The 19,583-nt window shown below is 39.7% G+C and overlaps 3 protein-coding genes across 3 annotated transcripts; 1 reads left to right on the top strand and 2 right to left on the bottom strand.

The window, feature by feature from the left end:
- Window positions 1–2,631: 2,631 nt before the first annotated feature.
- On the bottom strand, window positions 2,632–3,393 carry LOC113271933. The gene has a single exon (XM_026521856.1). It carries the CDS (start codon window positions 3,391–3,393, stop codon window positions 2,632–2,634), a length of 762 nt encoding a protein of 253 aa, XP_026377641.1.
- A 105-nt stretch (window positions 3,394–3,498) lies between these two features.
- Window positions 3,499–4,937, bottom strand: LOC113271932. The gene is made up of 2 exons (XM_026521855.1): window positions 4,396–4,937; window positions 3,499–3,658 (listed from the first exon to the last, which is right to left on the bottom strand). The coding sequence occupies exons 1-2, from the start codon at window positions 4,935–4,937 to the stop codon at window positions 3,499–3,501; spliced, it is 702 nt and encodes a 233-aa protein (XP_026377640.1).
- A 5,158-nt stretch (window positions 4,938–10,095) lies between these two features.
- Window positions 10,096–10,871, top strand: LOC113271931 (AP2/ERF and B3 domain-containing transcription factor At1g50680-like). The gene is made up of 2 exons (XM_026521854.1): window positions 10,096–10,357; window positions 10,471–10,871. The coding sequence occupies exons 1-2, from the start codon at window positions 10,096–10,098 to the stop codon at window positions 10,869–10,871; spliced, it is 663 nt and encodes a 220-aa protein (XP_026377639.1).
- Window positions 10,872–19,583: the final 8,712 nt, after the last annotated feature.

The raw sequence follows: 19,583 nt of genomic DNA, 5'->3' as shown, positions 1-19,583 counted from the left end.
GTTAGCCTTACATCTTGTAGGCCCATCTCGACGATTAATCTCAGGGCGTGAATCGCAGCTTCGTACTCGGTGACGTTGTTTGTCGCCTTAAATTCCAATCTAAAAGAATGGACCATTTTTCGTCCCTTTGGTGTGGTAAAGACTATCCCAAGTCTCGATCCATATTTGTTTGACGCTCCATCGACGAATACTTCCCAACGTGATCGGATACTTGCATCGAGTAAGTCGGACGGGTCTTCTCGATATTCTTCCATTCCGGGTATGTCCACGACCTCGTCTTCGTCGCTTAGTGGAAAATCTGCCAAAAAATATGCCACTACTTATGCCTTCACTGTTGTCCTCATTTCGTAGAATACATTGAATTATTTTATTTGCGCCCCCCATTTGGAGATCCTTCCAGATCGGCCTGCATTGTCTAGTACCGCCTAAATAGGTGACTTTGTGAGCACGCGGATCCGATGGGCTTGGAAATATGTCCTTAGCTTCAGGGTGGCGAAAGCTAGTGCTAGAATCATCTGTTCCATCCTTGTATAATTTTTCTCGGCCGGACTCAATGTCTTGCTAATGAAGTAAACGGGATTTTCCTCGTTCCCTTCATTTCGAACTAAGACTGCACTGATAGCATATGAAGTTGCTCCGAGGTATAATGTGAGGACCTCCGATGGCTCGGGTCTTTGTAATACTGGAAGATTTGCAAGATGTAGGTTAATATTCTTAAACGCCTCCTCACAGGTGTCCGTCCATTTGAATTTCTCTCCCTTTTTAAGAGTGTTAAAGAAATCCTTGCATTTGTCGGACGACCGAGATATGAATCGCCCCAATGCTGCTATACTTCCGCTCAGCTTTTGTACGTCTTTTATTGTGCTGGCGATGGCATCTCGAGGATGTCCCTGACTTTCTCGGGATCTGCTTCTATCCCCTTTGGCGTGATGATATATCCCAAAAATTTGCCCGATGTGACCCAAAAATCGCATTTGGTCGGGTTAACTTTCATTTTATAATCTCTCATCGTTCGAAAATTTTACCACAGGTCTCGGATGTGATTCTTGGCTAGGCGACTTTTTACTAGCATATCGTCAACATAGACCTCAATGGTGTTGTGGATCTGGTCCTCAAACATATCCCCCACCAACCTATGATATGTGGCGCCTGCATTCTTCAGCCCAAACGGAATCTTGGTGTAGCAGTATAGGCCCCTTGGTGTAAAGAAGGAGGTGTGTTCTTGATCCTCGGGAGCCAGTGGGATCTGGTTATACCCCGCGTATCCTTCCATCAACGTTAGTGCCTCGTACCCCACTATAGATTCCACCATTTGATCGATACTTGGGAGAGGGAAACTGTCTTTATGACAAGCTTTGTTCAGGTCGCTGAAGTCGATACAGATTCTGAATCCTCCATTTCTCTTTGGTACCACGACCATGTTAGATATCCACTGTGGGTAGTGGGATTTCCTAATTATTCCCGATTCCTGTAACTTCTTTAGCTCCTTCTCGACGGCCGCCTGTAATTCTGGTGCGATTCGCCTCATCTTTTTTCTGACTGGCTTGAAGCTTGGGTCGATCCTTAGATGGTGGCAGCATACCTCTGGATCTATACCCTCCATATCGTGCATGTTCCATGCGAATGCGTCCATGTTTTCCTTTAGCATCGCCACGAGCTGGTTTATTTGTTCGTCTGATAGTAAGGACCCGATCCTTACCACCCTTGGTTCTTCTACAGTTCCCAAATTAACCTCTCGAGTAGGTTCCACGGCCGAGAAGTTTGGTCTTGATTCCTTCACCGGCATCGTCTCCTTTAATTGCTATGAAGGCTCCTTCCTTGTACTTAGTAAGCCATGACCGCTTGCGAAATAACCTTTTCCAGTTCTTCTGCGACTTTGGCTTCTTTAGCCTTTTTCTTCTCTCCCCTTTGCCGTGCTCGCCGCTCCTCATTTATCTGGGCGTCGGCTTGCATGCATTCTCAGGCTGCCTGTGGATCTCCTACGACTTCTGTTATCCCCTTGTACGTTGGGAACCGTAATCTTTGATAATAGGCCGATGCCACTCCTTTGATTCCCGCGATCTATGGTCTTCCGATAATAGCTTCATAGGGCGAGTCGACATCAACCACACAGAATGTGGTTAAAGTATCCAGGTAGCCACCTCCATCTGATACCCTTAGAGTTACTTCGCCCTTCGGGATGGTTACCGTCCCATTAAAACCGTATATACGATATGTTGACGGGACGAGTATATCATCCGAAAACTTCATCTTTTTGAACTTATCGTAGAAGAGTACTTCGACGGAGCTCCCACTATCTACTAGTATCCTTCTTACCCCTCATTCCTCAATTAGCAGGGTAATAACCAAAGGATCACTGCGACTTAAGCCGTTCATCGGGACATCCTGGGACGAGAAAGAGATAGGTCGCACCATCCATGGTTCCATAGGCAAAGCTTTTACTACACTGAAAATTTCCTTCCCACTATGATCTCTCTTGTGGATTCTAGACATTATTCCGGGATTCAGATTGTATGCTTGAGTGGCGGAATGCGAAATCGTGTTGACAAACTGCATGGATCTGTCAATCCGAACCTGATGGACTGGTGCATTGGGCGCTACGGTCGTCTAGGCTGGATGTCGGACGAACTGTCACAGATAACCATCTCTGATAAGGTGTTGCACGATGTCTTTCACTTCTCGACAGTTGTTTGTAGAGTGACCTCGATACTGATGATAATGGCAATATTTCGGGTGATCCTTGGTCTCTTCGAACTGTATCCCTCTTGAAGCTGGGTATATGATGTCACTCCTTTTTTCGACTTCTTTGAATATTTCTTCTAGTGGAGCATTCAAAGGGGTGTACGTTCTCGCCTCGTTCCTTGGCCTCTTCCCTTTAGCTATCCATTCCTTCTTCCCATTTCCTCGCACGGGCGGACTCGGTCTCTTCTCGGGCCGTATTTGAGTATCGTCCGACGTTGACTCGGGTGCTGAACTAGCTTCTTGCACTCCTATATCTCTTGACTCTTCCTGGATTTCTTCTAGGGCGATGAAATGCTCTTGCATTTTCCTCATTTCTTTCAACATTTGTGGTTTCTCAGTGAACATGGCTACCCAGATGGGATTCGATCTCCCAAGTGCGTTTTCAAATCCGAATATCTGCTGGTCGACGAGTACTTTCCCAATCTCTGTACAAAAATTTCGCAATCTATCGGTCAATGATCTGAGAGGTTCTCTGAACCGTCGGGCCAAGGTGAATAACCTGTTGACCCTGGGCCGAGGTCTGTTGTTGTGCATATATGTCTCCAGGAAGGCTTTGACTAGAGTCTCATAATTGTTGACTGTTCCTGGTGCGAGGTTGTAGAACCATTTCCTTGCCTCGCCTTCCAAGCTTGCAGGAAATAATTTGCACATTACCACCTCATGGTTTTTCCATTTTATTAGGGACAGTGTGTACATTTTCAAATGCTCAACTGCGTCTCCCGTGCCGTCGAACCTCGATGGGAAGGTGGGGAGCGTTCACTTAGGTGGGAAGGCCCTTAGTTCTAGCTCTTGGGTGAAAGGGGTCCTCTCGGCCTCGCTTATAACCTCGGCGAGCTTGTCTTCTTCGCCGGTTCCTGACAGCTTCCTTATCTTCTCCTCCAACTCTCTCAGCTTGGCTTCAGTCGAATTATCGTACCTTGTGAGCCCTTAGTATTAAAAGGAGGGTCGCATAACGTGCTTACAAGTAGGGGCTCGAAGCCCTAACTTCTAGATATCAACCTTCGTGAGCTGTATATTGTACTTAGTGAGAGATGAGCTATAATTGCGTTAATGCTTCTCATTACTTTGAAGTAACATTTTTGGCTTTGCTCCCGGCCTACTTTGTGAGGTAAGCTTTTTTAGTGGCCTAATTGGGCTTGGAAGCGTTCGTGCCTTCTTGATGGATGGCCAGGGGCTTAATGTATAGCCGAGGACTTGGGAGGGGGTGTGCTCTCGCCTTGTGTATGTTGTGCCTGACTGAGGTGCGCATCTTTGTTCGAGGCAAGGGCTATAACCTGAGTAATATTCCAATAAGGATAGTAAAGCGCTTGTGGCCGCAACGTCTATAATCCAATCAGTAGCCAATTTTTGGGAAGAGATTCCCATGGGTCCTGTCGACGACTTGTTGTTGCCAGATGGTGGTGGTTGTAGCATGATATGTCATGACCTTGGTTGAATTATCTCTTTAAAGGTTACTCGTTGGTTGGGTGGCGATATTCTCCATTCCAAGTTGATTCCTTTGTGATACTCTACATGACTCTTCTTAGGGTGTCTCAGTCCTTGTTATGAGGACGAGGTTCGATTTCTCCCTCATCGGGGAGGTTCTGTGATTGCTATAAGGTCTGTATGGTCGGTCCCGAGGTTATGGTGTTACACGAGGCTGAGGCGTCATACAAGAGTGTTGGTGCATCGCTTGTTGTAGTGTAGTCGCGGGCTTCACTCGAGTTATCAATATCTCTAGCCCTCCTCGCCTGTGTTTTTACTTTGTTCTCGCCGTTTTGGACGTCCATCTTGTAACAATACTTTGCTTCGCCAGAGTCTCCAATAATTTCTGCCACTTCATCAGGCGTAGGAAATCTTACTCTTTGATGGTAAGTTGAGGCCACTCCTTTGATTCCGTGGACCCAGGATCGTCCGACAATGGCTGTGTAGGGGGATAGTACATCTACTAAGTAGAAAGTGGTTAGGATAAGGATTCTTCCAACCTGAATTTCTAATGTTATCTCTCCTCTTGGGCGGGTTGATGACCCGTTGAAGCCAAATATGTTGTAGGTCGAGGGTTTGAGGCACTCGTCTTTGAGGCCCATTTGTTTGAACGTTTTATAGAATAAGATTTCAACAGAACTGCCACCATCGATCAAGATTTTGGGCATTTCCCAGGGTAGTGCTTTAGTTTTTGCTTCCTCTCCCTCGTGCTCGGGGAGTGCGATGGGCATCGTGACCACTAGTGGGTAGTTATGGCTTTGTCCGCCTTCGGGTGCCTCCAAAGACGAAAAGTTGGTGGGTAGTTTCATCCATTCTTCGATTGGGGGCTCCCTAGTTAGACTTAAAACTTCATCGCCTTTGAAGTTTCGTTTGTGAATTGTTCCAATAATATTCCTTCTCGCACGGGGGTGGTTATCGCCGAGTGTGAAATGGTATTGCAGCCTAAGTACTGTGCCTCGCGAGGGATCTCCACATGATGTATGGGTGCCCCAGAGGTGGGTGGAGCTGTTGGTTGTGCAATGTATTCTTGGAGATTTACCTCGTTAATCATATCTTGCAATACCTTCTTTAAGTCCCTACACGAGTCTGTCGTGTGGATGTGAAATTGGTGGAATTCGCAGAAGTCAGTCCTATTTTTAGTTTGTTCTGGTTGATGACCTTTGTTCCACGGATAAGTGATTTTATGTTGTCCATCGATCTTCTTGAGGATCTTGGATATGGGGCTATTCAGTTTTGTATAGACTGGATCAATGAACTTTCCCTTCTTTTGTTGGGACTGATTTCTTCCTTTCCATCCTCCAGTCCGATATTTGTCGAACTGGGTTGACCCGTTGTTGGATCGCCCTGCTCCTTTGGCTGGCACTTGAGCGTTTTGTGGTTCTACCATATTTGCTCCTCTACTAGTTCCTTTTCCCATCTTGTCGTAAGTTCCATCCTGGAGTTCCTCCAAGGCTATGTGGTCCTCTTGGATTTCTCTAAACTTGCCCAAGCTATTTGGCATGGCCTCATACATTCAGGAAAAAAGAGTGTCTGTCTTTCTAAGACTATTCTTGAAACCTAAGATCGCACAGTCTTCGGGGACCTTTCTGATCTCAGCACATAGTTTTCTCCATCGTGACACTAGGGAACGAAGCGACTCGTTCGGTCCTCCAGATATTTGAAACAGTGCATCAACTTCTGGTCGGATTCGACTGTTATGAATATATGTTTCTAAAAAAAGCTCGGATAGGTGAGCAAACGACTTGACTGAGGCTCTAGGTAGAATTTTATACCATAATAGAGTTTCATCTCTCAGACTAGCCGGGAAAAATTTACACAACACCACATCGTAGTGGTCCCATTGGGTCAGTGTCATACGATAAGTCCTAAGGTGTTCAATTGCATCTGCTTCTCCTGTGAACGGGGGTGTGAACACCGGTAAGGAGCATTTCCTTCGAAATGGCAGTCTTAATAGATTTTCGGATAAGGGAGATTGTTCTGCTTCTTGCATGACTATTTCCAACTTTTTATTCTCTTGCTTCCCTGTAGCTTCTCTATACATTGCCTCGAGTCGGTCAACTCGGGATTGGAGTTCATCCTCATTTCGCCTGGTTTCGGCCTTCTTTATTCTTCCCAGAGCTCTCTCGGGCGAGAAAGATGGTTCATGATGGCGATGTCTTAATCGCCCTGAGTCATCGTCCGATTTTTCGACGTATGACACAATCTTAGAACGAGTTGACCTCGAGTTCTCCTCTCGTCTTGGGTTTGCAGCTGAGAGATTCTAGGTCTCTTAGTCGATATTTACTTCGTCGATCTTGTTTCGTCTGTGTTTGGGATCGACATCTGATGACCCCTCGGATAGGCTATCCTCGCGGTCGGGCACACCCTACTTCCTTTAGGAAATCGATCTTTTGTTTCCTCGTTCTAGGTGTCAGGGATGTTAATTCGCTCGTCGTCTTGCAGATGCTCGAAAGGGTTTTCCTCCTCTGGGATTTCGTCAATGGTGGTGAGTGGTACCTTCTTGGCTACCTTGCGTTTTAGCCTGCGGTTTCTCCGTTCCAGCCTTCTATTACGCCTTTCTAATTTCATCATTCTCTTATCCTGTGCCTCTTGGGTTTTCAGAATGGCTGCGATAGCAGCATTAACATCGGCGAGGTCTGAAGGGCTATCTGTCTTGGCCTCACTGTTTGTTGCTTGTCTCGGCAAGCGGTTCAACCCTCCTGGCTGAGTAAGATGAATATCATCATGCTTCTCTAAGGGGTTTCCCTCGCCTTCGAAGCTAGAATTATCAGTTAGTCCTTCCTGATATTGGTCATCGGGTTGTCCCTCGCATGGGATCAGAGCCTCGCCTGGCTCCATATCGTCGAGTCCTTCTGTTTAGGCTCCACCATTTACTCCTTGGCTCGCACGAGCAGATCGCCGCGTCACCATTACCTTCCCGGCAATATATACAATAATACTTAATTTGTCTTTTCTTTTAGAAAAGTGGGACCCTAAATTAGCAGGTCACATGCAATTACTAAGTCATAGTTCAGACTGGACAGCTTAGTATAGGAAGACTTTGCAATAGATTTTGGAGATATGTGAAAATGTCAAAACATCCCTATTTGCATGAGGTGTTGATGATAGAGAAAAGGTGTTTTTCCAGTTCTCTTTTTTCGAGGAAATATCTCTTTCAACACGCAATACCCTTATAGGGAAAGAATCTAATTATGACGATCGAGTACGTTTTCCCATTCTAGGAAATATATATCATCATCTTTTAACTTATGATTTCAAACAAACTTTGAGTTTGATGATTCATTATATACTCATTAATTCCTCTCTTTGACTTAAATTTAAATTTTTAAGCAGGAGATTCCAAGATTATGGTGAGTTTGATGGTGAACATCATGAAAAGTTCGTCTTTTCTAAATCTCATAAGGTGATTGCTTCCTTATGTAGTTTACTGACTAGCATCTCTTCCAAGCCCTTTAATGGAGGAGATCGTTTGAGCACCGAAGCGTTTAAAACTCCATGTTTACTCTGATTTACAACTCTCCTAAGCTACTTGAGGAAGACTTTAAAAATCTCGAAAACAACAATAAATATTAAAAAAATTAGTGAAAAAACGTAGATCTGTTAATCTTGGGGTTCTTCTAGACTTCTCAGATCATGAAGATCCTTTTTGAGTCCGATCTCTACTCATTCATCTCAACAGAAATTTACTTTGTAGTGTGAAAACACTTCTCTTACAGAGATTATGAAAACAATAAAGAGTTGTTGTTAGGGAGGTAGATTAGATCTTCATACCTCCCTGTTTCTAGCGCCAAAATGTAGCTGCATGTTTTCTGACTACTACATCCAAGTAAGATTAAAGACTAAAAACTACTTAAACATACAAGATTCAACATAAACAAGATGTAAATAGCATGAAACGTAAAAATAGACACAAGCATATAACGTTGTTCGGCCATGAAGACCTACGTCCACGGAGAAGAAGATGTTTTATTATTGATTATAAGGTCTTACCCTTGAAAGTGTTACAGATCTATTCTAGATTTCTCACTTTCTCTCTATCTAAGTCTCTCTCAGGAATTCTCAGTAGAATGACCATCTAAGATTACATAAGTTGTCCATCTCCTGGTACATGGACTGGTATTTATAGACAAAATAAACTCGTGGTCGCTTGATCGTCCGAGTTGGGTGAGTTGTCTTCCATCGTCCTGGATCTTTCGGACTCGTTCTATACCGTCCCTCGCGATGGCATACGTGGTCCTCCCTCCGAGTTGTCTCGCTCTCCCTTGGATCGTTCTGTCCTTCTGTGGAGAACCTCGTGCTCCATCGCCTCTGGGTCGTAGTATAGATCGTCCGAGTCTTCCGTCACGATGCCCAACTACCCAAGTCTTGTTCTTATCCTTCATTAAATGTGATCTTCCTTTTTAGACTTCACCGTCTGAGCAGATTAGACCTTTATACACACGCGTCATTCATGTGGCGCTTGTGCAGTTGCCTCGACTGAGACAAATCCTTCTCTCAACGAATGATCCGGTGCTCCAACCTTATCATCTCATCATATATTCATCCCTTAGGATGTTGACACGTGGCCATCGGGTATTTTACCCACACAACTAAAACAGTAAACTTGCCTTCTTCAATATGAGTATCTAAAAGAATCTTGCTATTTTAAGAAATCAGTCGTTTTAATCTTGTTGATATTTATACAGACAGACGCCATTCTTGGTTACACGCACGAGATATCTACCATCAAAATTTTGGCAATCACTTTGTTGAAAAAAAAGAAGAGTTGGATTCCTTTGCTAAAACATCCTACACGTTTAGGGTTAGCCGTGTATTCTAGTTTTCTTTCCTTCAAGAAGGACTCTTTCCCTTTTTGAGTATTGCGACTAATATCTTTGTGTATTAATCACATTGATTTTCGTTAGGCCAAATATTGAAATAAAATTAAGAATTAAGGTGATAATATGGAAAGAATTAATGTTTACTAAGTTTTTTCTTAATTAAGGTAATGCCATTAATGTCTATCAATTTTCACACCTAAAATTAGGGCTGCACATGGTTCGGTTTTTATCGGTTTTTGGCAAAACCTAAACCGAAACCAAAGTACTCGGTTTTCCAATAATGAAAACCAATGAAACCATATAGCATATTAGGTTTCATTGGTTTCTGTTTCTACTCGGTTTTGTTAAAAACCATACGATTTTTGGTTAACCGAATGATTTATAAACAATAATGTGCTAGTGCTTTATAGTTTACACAAACAGTACACCCAATACTACAAGCGGCAGAAAAGTTTACTGGCAACATATCAGAGGCATAAATGACGAGCAACTAAAATGACAGCAAAAGGCTTTAACTCGAATAATCCTCCTAAGAGTCCTAGCCATTCATTAACTACAATTCATCAGTGTGAAAAGATTCATTCTGCTATGGTCATTATTAATCGGTTAACCAATTGGTTTTTGGTTCGGTTTTGAGATAAAACCTAAACCGGAACCAATATTTTTGGTTATCTGAAACTGACAACCATTAATAAACCATAGCAATATGGTTTCGGTTCGGTTCGGTTCGGTTTAAAATCTTCGGTTTCGGTTCTGGTTCTGGTTCGGTTTTGTGCAGCCCTAACTAAAATAGAAGTGCTTACCATAATTCGTCAAATTAATATTTTATTGTTTGATTACACGGTATGTATATTTGATTTCCTATAAAATCAAATAAGATTATCGAGATACTCGATCGATATCCGCACTTATCTTTTCTTCCTGCTCCTCAAGAACAGTGTTCCGTATTCAATATACTGTAAGTTTTTTTCATTAAAGATTATTCAGTACTAACATGGGTATTTAATAGAAGGCTTTTTTATTGTTGTTTTCATTCTGATCTTCCTAGATTTTTTCGAGGATTTGTTTAATGGAAGATCAAGGGATGTTGAGTATGGAATCAAATATTACAACATTGAATGGAGTAGTAGGAGAAGAAGGTTGTTCAGATTCTAACAGCAATAATAGTCCCGGTGGATCATCGAACAACCATCAAAGAAAAGATATCAGCGTAGCATCATCTGCAAAATTAAAGGGTGTTGTTTCGCAGCCAAATGGACGTTGGGGTGCACAAATTTATTCAAACCATCAACGTATTTGGATTGGGACATTCAAATCGAAGTACGAAGCCGGTAAGGCTTATGATGCTGCTGCTATCAAGCTTCGAAGCGAAGATTCACATCGGAACTATCCATCGAACAGCACATAACCTCATTGGAACTTGATTTCCAGAAACCGTTGACAGCATATGAGGTACTGACTATGCTCAAGGATGGATCATATTATACAAAGTTGTATGAATTTGTCAACTCTCGTTCCTTGAAGCTAGATAAGGAACCTGGTTTGAGTCTGAGCTCGGAAAGTGCTAAAGATGGAGCTGTATCGTACCATCAGTTGTCTCAGAAAGAACAAACTCCAAGCGACGTTGGGATGCTGAACAAGCCTGAGATTCCTAAAAGCTTTGATGACTGGTACTTCGTGGAGGTTTCAAAAGAAGAAAAGGATGCGGGTGTGATAGATGACACTCAACTCTCATTCTTCGGCAGAGGTTGGAATCGGTTGGTTAAAGACAAGAAACTGAAGGCGACGATGTGGATTCATTTTATAAGTGCGAGTGTCGTAAAGAGCATAAAGCGTTTTACATGATTGACGTCTATTGGAGCTGAGAGTAATGGTGGTTTTATAGGGGGCTGATAGAAAAGAAATAGATTTACAATTAGGTTCTGGTCAGACTTTTTGGTGCAACATTAGTTAACTGATTAGAGGAATTGTGCGGTTTTGGTGTTTAATTTTGCAAATTTCTCTTATAGATTTCTATTTCTCTTATACCTTAATTTTGTTTAGACAGCATTACCAATTTCTATTTCTCTTATACCTCTTCTTTAGTTTCTTGGTTCATTCTGATTTAGTTAAATCCCCTAGGGCAATGCCATCCTCGAAGGAGTTTTGTATAAGTTTCTTCTTCGCTTTAGGTCTTAAAAAAAAAAGGCTGACCATATGTACCTTTATTTTGGTTGGACCTATGTAAATGTTGGTTACACTAAAATAGAACTCCTCCAGACCAAATTGCAAGGTTGATTTGACAAATAAAGTTTACCACCGAATGACCCAAAGCTCACTTAACCATTAGTTTCGGAGCAAGAAACAGATGAAAACTCTAAGGGAGTATTTTCTGGACTCAAAAATCTTTCTAAAGTCTCTTTAGAAAGACTGGATTTAGGTGAATATTTGTGTAGTTCATAATTTCCAACCCCGATTCAAATGAGAATTTGCACAACATCAACTGGAGATCGTAGCTCCAACTACTATTACTATTACATGCTGTGATAATCAGGCCTCAAAAAATTGGGGATTTCTCTTATCTTGTGTCACAATTTTTGGGGGGTGATCTGTTATTCTGTTACATTTTTGGTGGGGGGTGATCAAAACAACATAGGCAAGGTAAAGCTCCAGGAATGAGAGGAATTGGTGGCATTGATGAAGCTGATAATGAGCTAAACAGAAAACATAAGGCAATTATGATATAATCCGGGGTGTATAGTGTTTTCTTAGTAAAAGATAATTCGATTGCTCTTTGAGCATGTATAATCCTGCAGAGATGTGGCATCATCCAAGGGATTCTCATCTTCAAGAGATATATATAGTTTATTCCTTTTGCCATTGAACTTGATGCGTCTAAGATAGTTCACAGAAATGCATGGAGTCTGTTGTGAGAATCGGCATCCTTGAAATTAATCGAAATGCTGGTATATTATTAGAGGGTCTTAAGCGTTTTCGAAGGTCTGTAAATAACTAGCCAGATTCGTACCAATACATAAACATGTCAGTGTACATATGAGTCTTGGTGCTCCACCTCCATACCATGTTGTATCACATGGGATGGTATCAAAATGTAGGACATTTCTTTGAGTGATGAAAATCCAAGTAAGGTTTCTCCATTTTGAACAAAGCAATAAAGCCCTCTAAGTTGAATCAATGAACTTGTTAGCTCCATAATAAATTTTAGTGTTTTCTCTCGATATCGTTTACTGATTGAGCACTAAATTCCTGAACAATTGGGTTTATAAAAAAGAATTAACAAAGGCATCTTTTGGTTCATTGTTTTGCTCGTCGTCTAGACATGTCGCTAGGTTCTCGGAATGGGATTTCATGAACAACTTACGGATCCTTGTTGTCTCCATCTTGTCTAGGAAACAGTATTATTCTTCCCCGTAAACATAAAATTGATTCAATTTTGGTGGTGTTGCTTTTGAGTTTTTTTTATTCTTCTTTTATGCTTTGTTTTAATATGTACAAGCATCTAACCCGGTGCATACGTACCGGTTTTTCCGAAAGTGTCTACATTTCAGGTGGCCAAAATAGACTTGATGGACCTAATTTATCGCTTTTTTTTTAAAAAAAGAAATCAAAATCTTCAAACCTTCTCTTGATACCTTTCTAGACAGTGCCATTTCCATAAGTAAGAAGTGGCTTTGGAAAATAGACGCCCGCATGCTGTAAGGTTTGACCTTGGCACTTCTTGATTGTCATAGCAAAACATACTTTAAAAGAAAATTTCCTTATTTTTTTGCTGCAGTAGGAGACAGTTAATATCATCCTTGGAACGTACACATGAAAGCCGATGTATTCCCTGTTGTGATATGTGCTTCATTAACCCTTTTACCAATTTGTTTTACCATTAGTCAGCTATGTTGCAAAGACCCATGCTCTCATTTATTTTCTGTAGTAGCATAATTGTGACTCCATTTTAAGATGCAAGTGCTAGTCTGGAATTCCTGGATTCCGGGAAATTGCAGGAAATTCAGAAATTTAACGTAGTATGGAACCTCTTGTTGTTGAATGGTCGAATGGATCTTGTCATCTGGGTAATGGTTTATGAACCCAACAAATGTGTGTTTTTCCTGGGACCGTCGAAACAACATATTGGTTTATTTCATCCACGCGATCGTTTGTTGGTGCCAATACACATTTTTCACTTATGTCCACTGTCTCTCCATATATTTCAAGCATGCTTTGATATACAATGGACACAACTCGTTTCACGCAATCCTCATCTGGTACAATTAGGTAGTCATGGGGTATCTTAATCCAAGTTGGGTCTTTCATATCGGTAAGTGCAATTTCAAAAAGATTAATTTCCATTTCCAAGATCAAGTATCCATTTACTGAATTCATTCTTTTTGTTTCGTTGCAGATAAAACTCCAAAAATATGGCGTATATTCTCATCAAGGATGAAGATTCTTAAATCTCTACTCAAATTTGATCTACGTATCGATGCTTCAACAGTCATTCTCCTGGTTCCTTTGGAAGTAATTGTTAAAATCTGCCTGAAATCTCCATTGAAGACTTATAGTTTTTCTTCCATATAACTTGATCTGATTGCTCATCAAATCCTTCAATGTCCCATCTAGTGCTTTGAAGGCATGTTTGTGCACCAATGTTGCTTCATCCCCTATTATTATGTCTACCCTACACATTAACTTTGCCTAATATGTTCTTTTTCGTGATCTTGCCCAACCTCCTTCCACTACTTCTACATTTTGGTGAGACAACACAGTCCCCTAAACTTCCTGATCGCTGATATCAATATTTGGTTTCTAACTTACAGCGATAACCGAATATTTATTGTTTTGTTTTTCCGAGTTGCTGACTGACGTTATGCATCATCCACTTATGAATTTATCTCTTTCAAGCATCCGTCCTTTGTGTGCAAAATTAGTGCAAACTTTTACATACATTTCGTAAATTACATAACGTATAATATGAACAAATAGGAATTTGGTAAAATACAATATGTGCAGTTTAGAGAGTGACTAACAAAAAATCATTACCTTGAAAGTGTTTCCTGGTCTTCGTTATATTTTCAGTGCAAACTATTAAATCTTCATCTTCATTTTTCGGCCTTCATTAGCTATTTTTCTTCTTTTTGTATTGATCTTCAAACAACTGAAACAATGAAGGAAATTTTATGCAAGCATGAACTTCCAGTCTCAAGGAGAAATTAACAGTAACGGATGTTTCAACCAAATGATGTCCTGTTGTTACCTCATCAAGGTGTCGAAAATGCATTAAAAATATCGTTCATATGATTATCTTTTCCTGGTTTGCATGTGGTTGGTTGTCCGTATCTATTGCATCCCAAATTGGACGATGTAGGAGGAGACGTACTATTTAGTTATTTGTGAAGCCAGCTTTATCGAACATTTATAGTGGAAAAATGCAAACGACGTGTCTTTTGGTAAGAGATTTGGGACACTGAAGCAAACAACGTGTCCTTTGGTTTGTGTATGTTGCTCTATTACGTTCAGTTTTCTTGCATTGGTGACTTTTCTTTCCAAATCGATGGTTCGTTTCTGAAAAGATGTTATCTTTTGAAATTGACCCTTCAAGATGCCAAATTGATCGCGCCTGTTAGGGTGGTGTCCAATAAGACGGCTGAAAGCTAATGCTGATGTGGCTTCACTAAATTCATTGACGTGGATACTTAGTGCTGATGTGGCTTCACCGAAATCAAAAGTGACTGTGACGATTTGGGTGTCCCTTATTATAAAGAAAGATAATTATAATGACAAAAAAAAAGGGCAAATTTTATTAAAATCAAATACATCACTGTTAGAGCATTGATCGGTCGAACTCGCATGCGTTGCGATATCACGCATGTTTATCAATGTTAGTAATCAAAACTATATGTCTTGATTTCTAATATACTTATGACTAAGTCTCGGTCTAAGATAATTAGGAATAGTTGAGATCCAGATTCCGTGGTGATTATCTTACGAAGACGAAGAACTACTCAAGGAACCAGTGGAACTTCATCCTACCAAAAGGTATATGGAGACTTGAACTCATTTGTCACTCAAAAGTCTATCTACTCTATCTCCTACTCTTGAGACAAAATTCGTATAAGTATGATAGTTTTCATACATACACATTTGTTATTTCCAGCCGAGTTTACTCGCCTATATTTTTCTCGAAATATGTGTTGGTAAGCTTTTGCTTTAACCATTTTCATCTTTACCTGTGACGAAATTCATGATGACGTTTCAATCTTGAAAATATCTTTGATGACGATAGTCGATTCTTTATGTCTAACGACTATTATAACATTATAGAAGAATGTTTCAATGATTGAAATGTAGAGTTGAGATTACGTAACCAACTATGGATATAAGCATATAGTGTGTTCGCACATTAGTGTGTAAATCCATGTGCCGGAAACCAAGTGTGTGCATATGTGTGCATACGGTATTGGTGAACGAGACAGGTTGGGTACGCATACTGGCGGAACTTTTCCTCCCGGAAAATTCTGTTGAGTTTGGAGTTTCGAACCATAAACAAGTCACCTTAAGTACGCGTACTGGCGGAACTTTTCTACCCGAAAAATTCTGCTGAGTTTGGAAACTTAAAGTCAACTCAAATCCGGTATCAAGGTACGCATACCCGTACGCGTACCCAAGCTGGTTATATTTCTCAAATCGGTAGTTTCATGAACTTAAACAATAAATCAATAAGGAATGCAATCTTTGAAAACCGTGCCTATATTGTTCATGAATTGATTCAAGTGAATCAAACCAATTTTGTTTCAATTGTGTCTATGTATAAAGATCTGAGCAATTGAACAACTCTTGACCTAGTTCTTATGAGTCATTTGAACTAGTTATGAAGAAGATGAATACGGTTAATATGAAAGTACTCATATGGCTAACTATTTGTGAACCAACTAAGTGCACACATTTAGGTACGGTTACTCAAACCTAAATGAATACATTTCATGTGTATATGACAAGATTTTCGATCTAACGGTTGAAAGATATTAGCTTGGATAAATCAGGTTTTTCATCTAACGATGAATATTGAATGCTTTGTTACCAAGGTAACTTGGATTGCAAACTCTGATTTGAAAATTATATAAAGGAGATATCTATCTATTGGAAAAACTAATCCCCACACCTCATGTGTGATACTAGTTGGTTTTCTATAGTCGATTCTCCTTTAACTGTAGGTTTCTTCTCGAGACCCTGTCGGTTAACGACTTTAGGACTTCATTGGGATTGTGAAGCCAGACGAAATTACTTCTCTTGTAGTTGAGCGATCTGATCTTTCCATTTTCTATCGTACGAGTTCAATTGTAAGATTGGCTTGAGATTATATCTCTGATAGGGAAAGATAAAAAGAAATCACAAACATCTTCGTCTCATCGTTTGTGATTCCGTAATATCTAGTTTCGCTATCATACGATTTAGATTATTGTGAGGTGATTGATAATTCTAGGTTGTTTTTCGGGAATATAAGTCTGGGTTATCGATTGGTTCCTGTTAACCTTGATTTTAACAAAACACGGAACAAAACTCTTAGGTTTATTTGTGGGAGACAGATTTATCTATTATCGTAGACTTTTCTGTGTTATACAAATTTTTTTATTAAAGTCTTCGACTTTGGGTCGTAGCAACTCTTGGTTGTGGGTGAGATCAGCTAAGCGAATCAAGTGTGTAGTATCCTGCTGGGATCAGAGACGTAAGGAGAGCAACTGTACCTTGAATCAGTGTGATATTGATTAGGGTTCAACTACAGTCCAAACCGAAGTTAGTTTGTAGTAGGCTAGTGTCTGTAGCGGCTTAATACATTGTGTTTTTCAATCTGGACTAGGTCCCAGGATTTTTCTGCATTTGCGATTTCCTCGTTAACAAAATTTTTGTTGTCTGTGTTATTTCTATTATGCATTATATTTTGTTATATAATTGAAATATCACAGGTTGTGCGTTTGTATCGATCAATTGTGAAATCCAACCTTTGGTTGTTTATTGGAAATTGATTGATCCTTGGATATTGGTCTTTGGTACCATCCAAGTTTATTATCCTTGTATTTGATAAAGACTCGCAGATTTCTATTTGCTTAAGTAAAATCAAATCAAGAGAGAGATATTAACTTCTCGATATACTTTTATCTAGATTGAGTCTGACTGTCTAGTTGATTCTCTAGGAAGTATATTGGATTTAGTCCACACAGATTGCTAATCGAAATATTGGGTGTGGTTGTTAGACCCCCGATTTTTCAGTCACTAAGAAAATAATGGTATTGGTGGAAGCAAAATACAAAGACTATTCCAAAAATTACATAGACTCAATGAACAACAGCCTCCCAGTTATGAAGAACCGTGTCCAAGGTGAATCCTTCAAATATTTGAGTACCCACACACCAATTATAAATCAAAGTTTTGATACCATCTTTCAAGTTACTAGTTGAGTTATATTTGCCATTAAAAACTCTTGAGTTTCTATCAAGCCAAACAGCCCACCAGATTGCAAATTGGATTATGTCCCAAATCCTAGTTTTCAAACTTAAATTCTTCCCTTTCTTTCTTCTCCATTCCCATAATGTATCTCTGACACTGCCTTGAAAACCCCATTGAAGATTGTAGGCACTTAAGAAGTAAAACCAAATTTCTCTAGTTGTATCAAAGTGCAAAAAAAAATGTTGGTTTGATTCAGCACTTTTCTTGCATAACACACATCCATTCACATTATATGAATTCCTCGGTAAATCCATTGTAGGTGCAGCATTATAGCAGATAGACCAAACAAAGAAAATCACCTTGTGTTGTATTTTTGGATTCCATACGCTTTTATAAGTGAAAACTAGCAGGCCATCATTCTCCAATGATTTATAACACTCTGCCACTGAGAATGTTTTTGTACCATTCTGTCATAATCCGTGATCCTGACCTTCACCTCTATTAAAAGTATCCAACAAATTCAGGAGATGAGTTATGTCTTTTATCTCATCTTTCCTTAAATTTCTGCAAAAATCAAAATTCCAACTGTTTCCAGCATTTTCATCTAACACCTCCTGAATAATAGCATCTTGCAGTCAGTTCAAACTATATAAATTTGGTAAACTTGCTTGTAAAAATTGCGCAGTCAGTCAAACATCCTTCCAGAAGAGAACTCTATCACCATTGTTCACCTGTAAAGTTGAATTCTACTCCACATGACTTCTACTCTTCAGAATACCAGCCCACAAACTTTTCCCCACTGACTTATTTGAAGTATTTGGAAGAAAAGATTTCTCATTACCACCAAATTTAAGGCTCACAATTTTTCTCCATAGAGCTTTTTCTTCATTTCCATACCTCCATATCCATTTGGCATGTAAGTTCATAAGTCTTAACTTCTTAATTCCAGTTCCACCACCTTCCTTTGGAAAAATTTTCTTTTTCCATCGTACCCAACCTTTCTTAGGTTTGTTATTCACAGAACCCCAAAGAAACTGTCTCATAATCTTCTCCATTTGCTTCTCAACAGAAACTGGAAGTTGAAAAAGAGATAAATAATAGACTGGTAAACTTGAAAGCACATTGTGAATCAACATGAGTCTACCTCCTTTTGAAAGATACTTCCTTTGCCACATACTCAACTTCTTTTGAAAATTTTGCAGAATTACATCCCATACTCCCACTGCCTTAGACTCACTGCCCAAAGGAATTCCTAAATATTTCATAGGAAAAGCAATAATTTGACACCCAAAAATAATTGCAGCCTCCATAGCATTCACAGAATTACCAACTGGTACTACAGTAAAACCTCTCCGGAAGAATACTCAGTATGGGAATAAACTCCATATAAGAATAAAAATGTGTGGTCCCGATTTGGGCCAATTATATTTAATAATAAACTCCGTATTAGAATAAGTCATAATTTTTTTCGGTCCCGTCATAAGGAACATACACCCATACAAGAATAATTGATAGTATAATATAAATAATATATGTCTTGTAATACATTAAAGTTTAAGATAAGATATTTTTACAAAAACATTTACATGCTCATTTTTCTTTAAAGTGGATTCTTTCACTCATATGATTTCATTTGTTAATTTTCGGCGTTAAAGTAGAGTTTACGTGGATTTAGTTCATATATACATGCATGTAAAATAAAATCCTCATTTAATTAGTATTTATATTTACATAGATACATTTTTGTGATTCCTATGCATATGTATGTATTTTCCGAAGTACATGTATGAAAACTTTTCTTTCAATCTATTCAAGTTAGACCTCCATATAAGCATAACCCCCATATAAGAATATCTTTTTGTGGTCCCTAGGATATTCTTGTACAGAGATTTTACTGTAGTGCACTTTTTTGAAAATTCCCTTTAAACCAGAAACCAGTTCAAAACCCAATAAAATGTTTTTAAGATTGTTTACCTGTGCACAGTTGTCATCAACGAAGACAATTAAATCATCTGCAAATTGTAGATGATTGATCTCAAATGCTTCAGAAGATGGCCTGAACCCAGAGACTAGATTCAAAGATGCAGCTCTCTTTATCATAACAGATAACACCTCCACAATAAG

Source organism: Papaver somniferum, chromosome 4 (assembly GCF_003573695.1).
Source record: "Papaver somniferum cultivar HN1 chromosome 4, ASM357369v1, whole genome shotgun sequence".
Lineage (NCBI taxonomy): Eukaryota > Viridiplantae > Streptophyta > Magnoliopsida > Ranunculales > Papaveraceae > Papaver > Papaver somniferum.
Note: the sequence above shows the minus strand (reverse complement) of the source record. Positions and strands in the feature narration are given on the sequence as shown.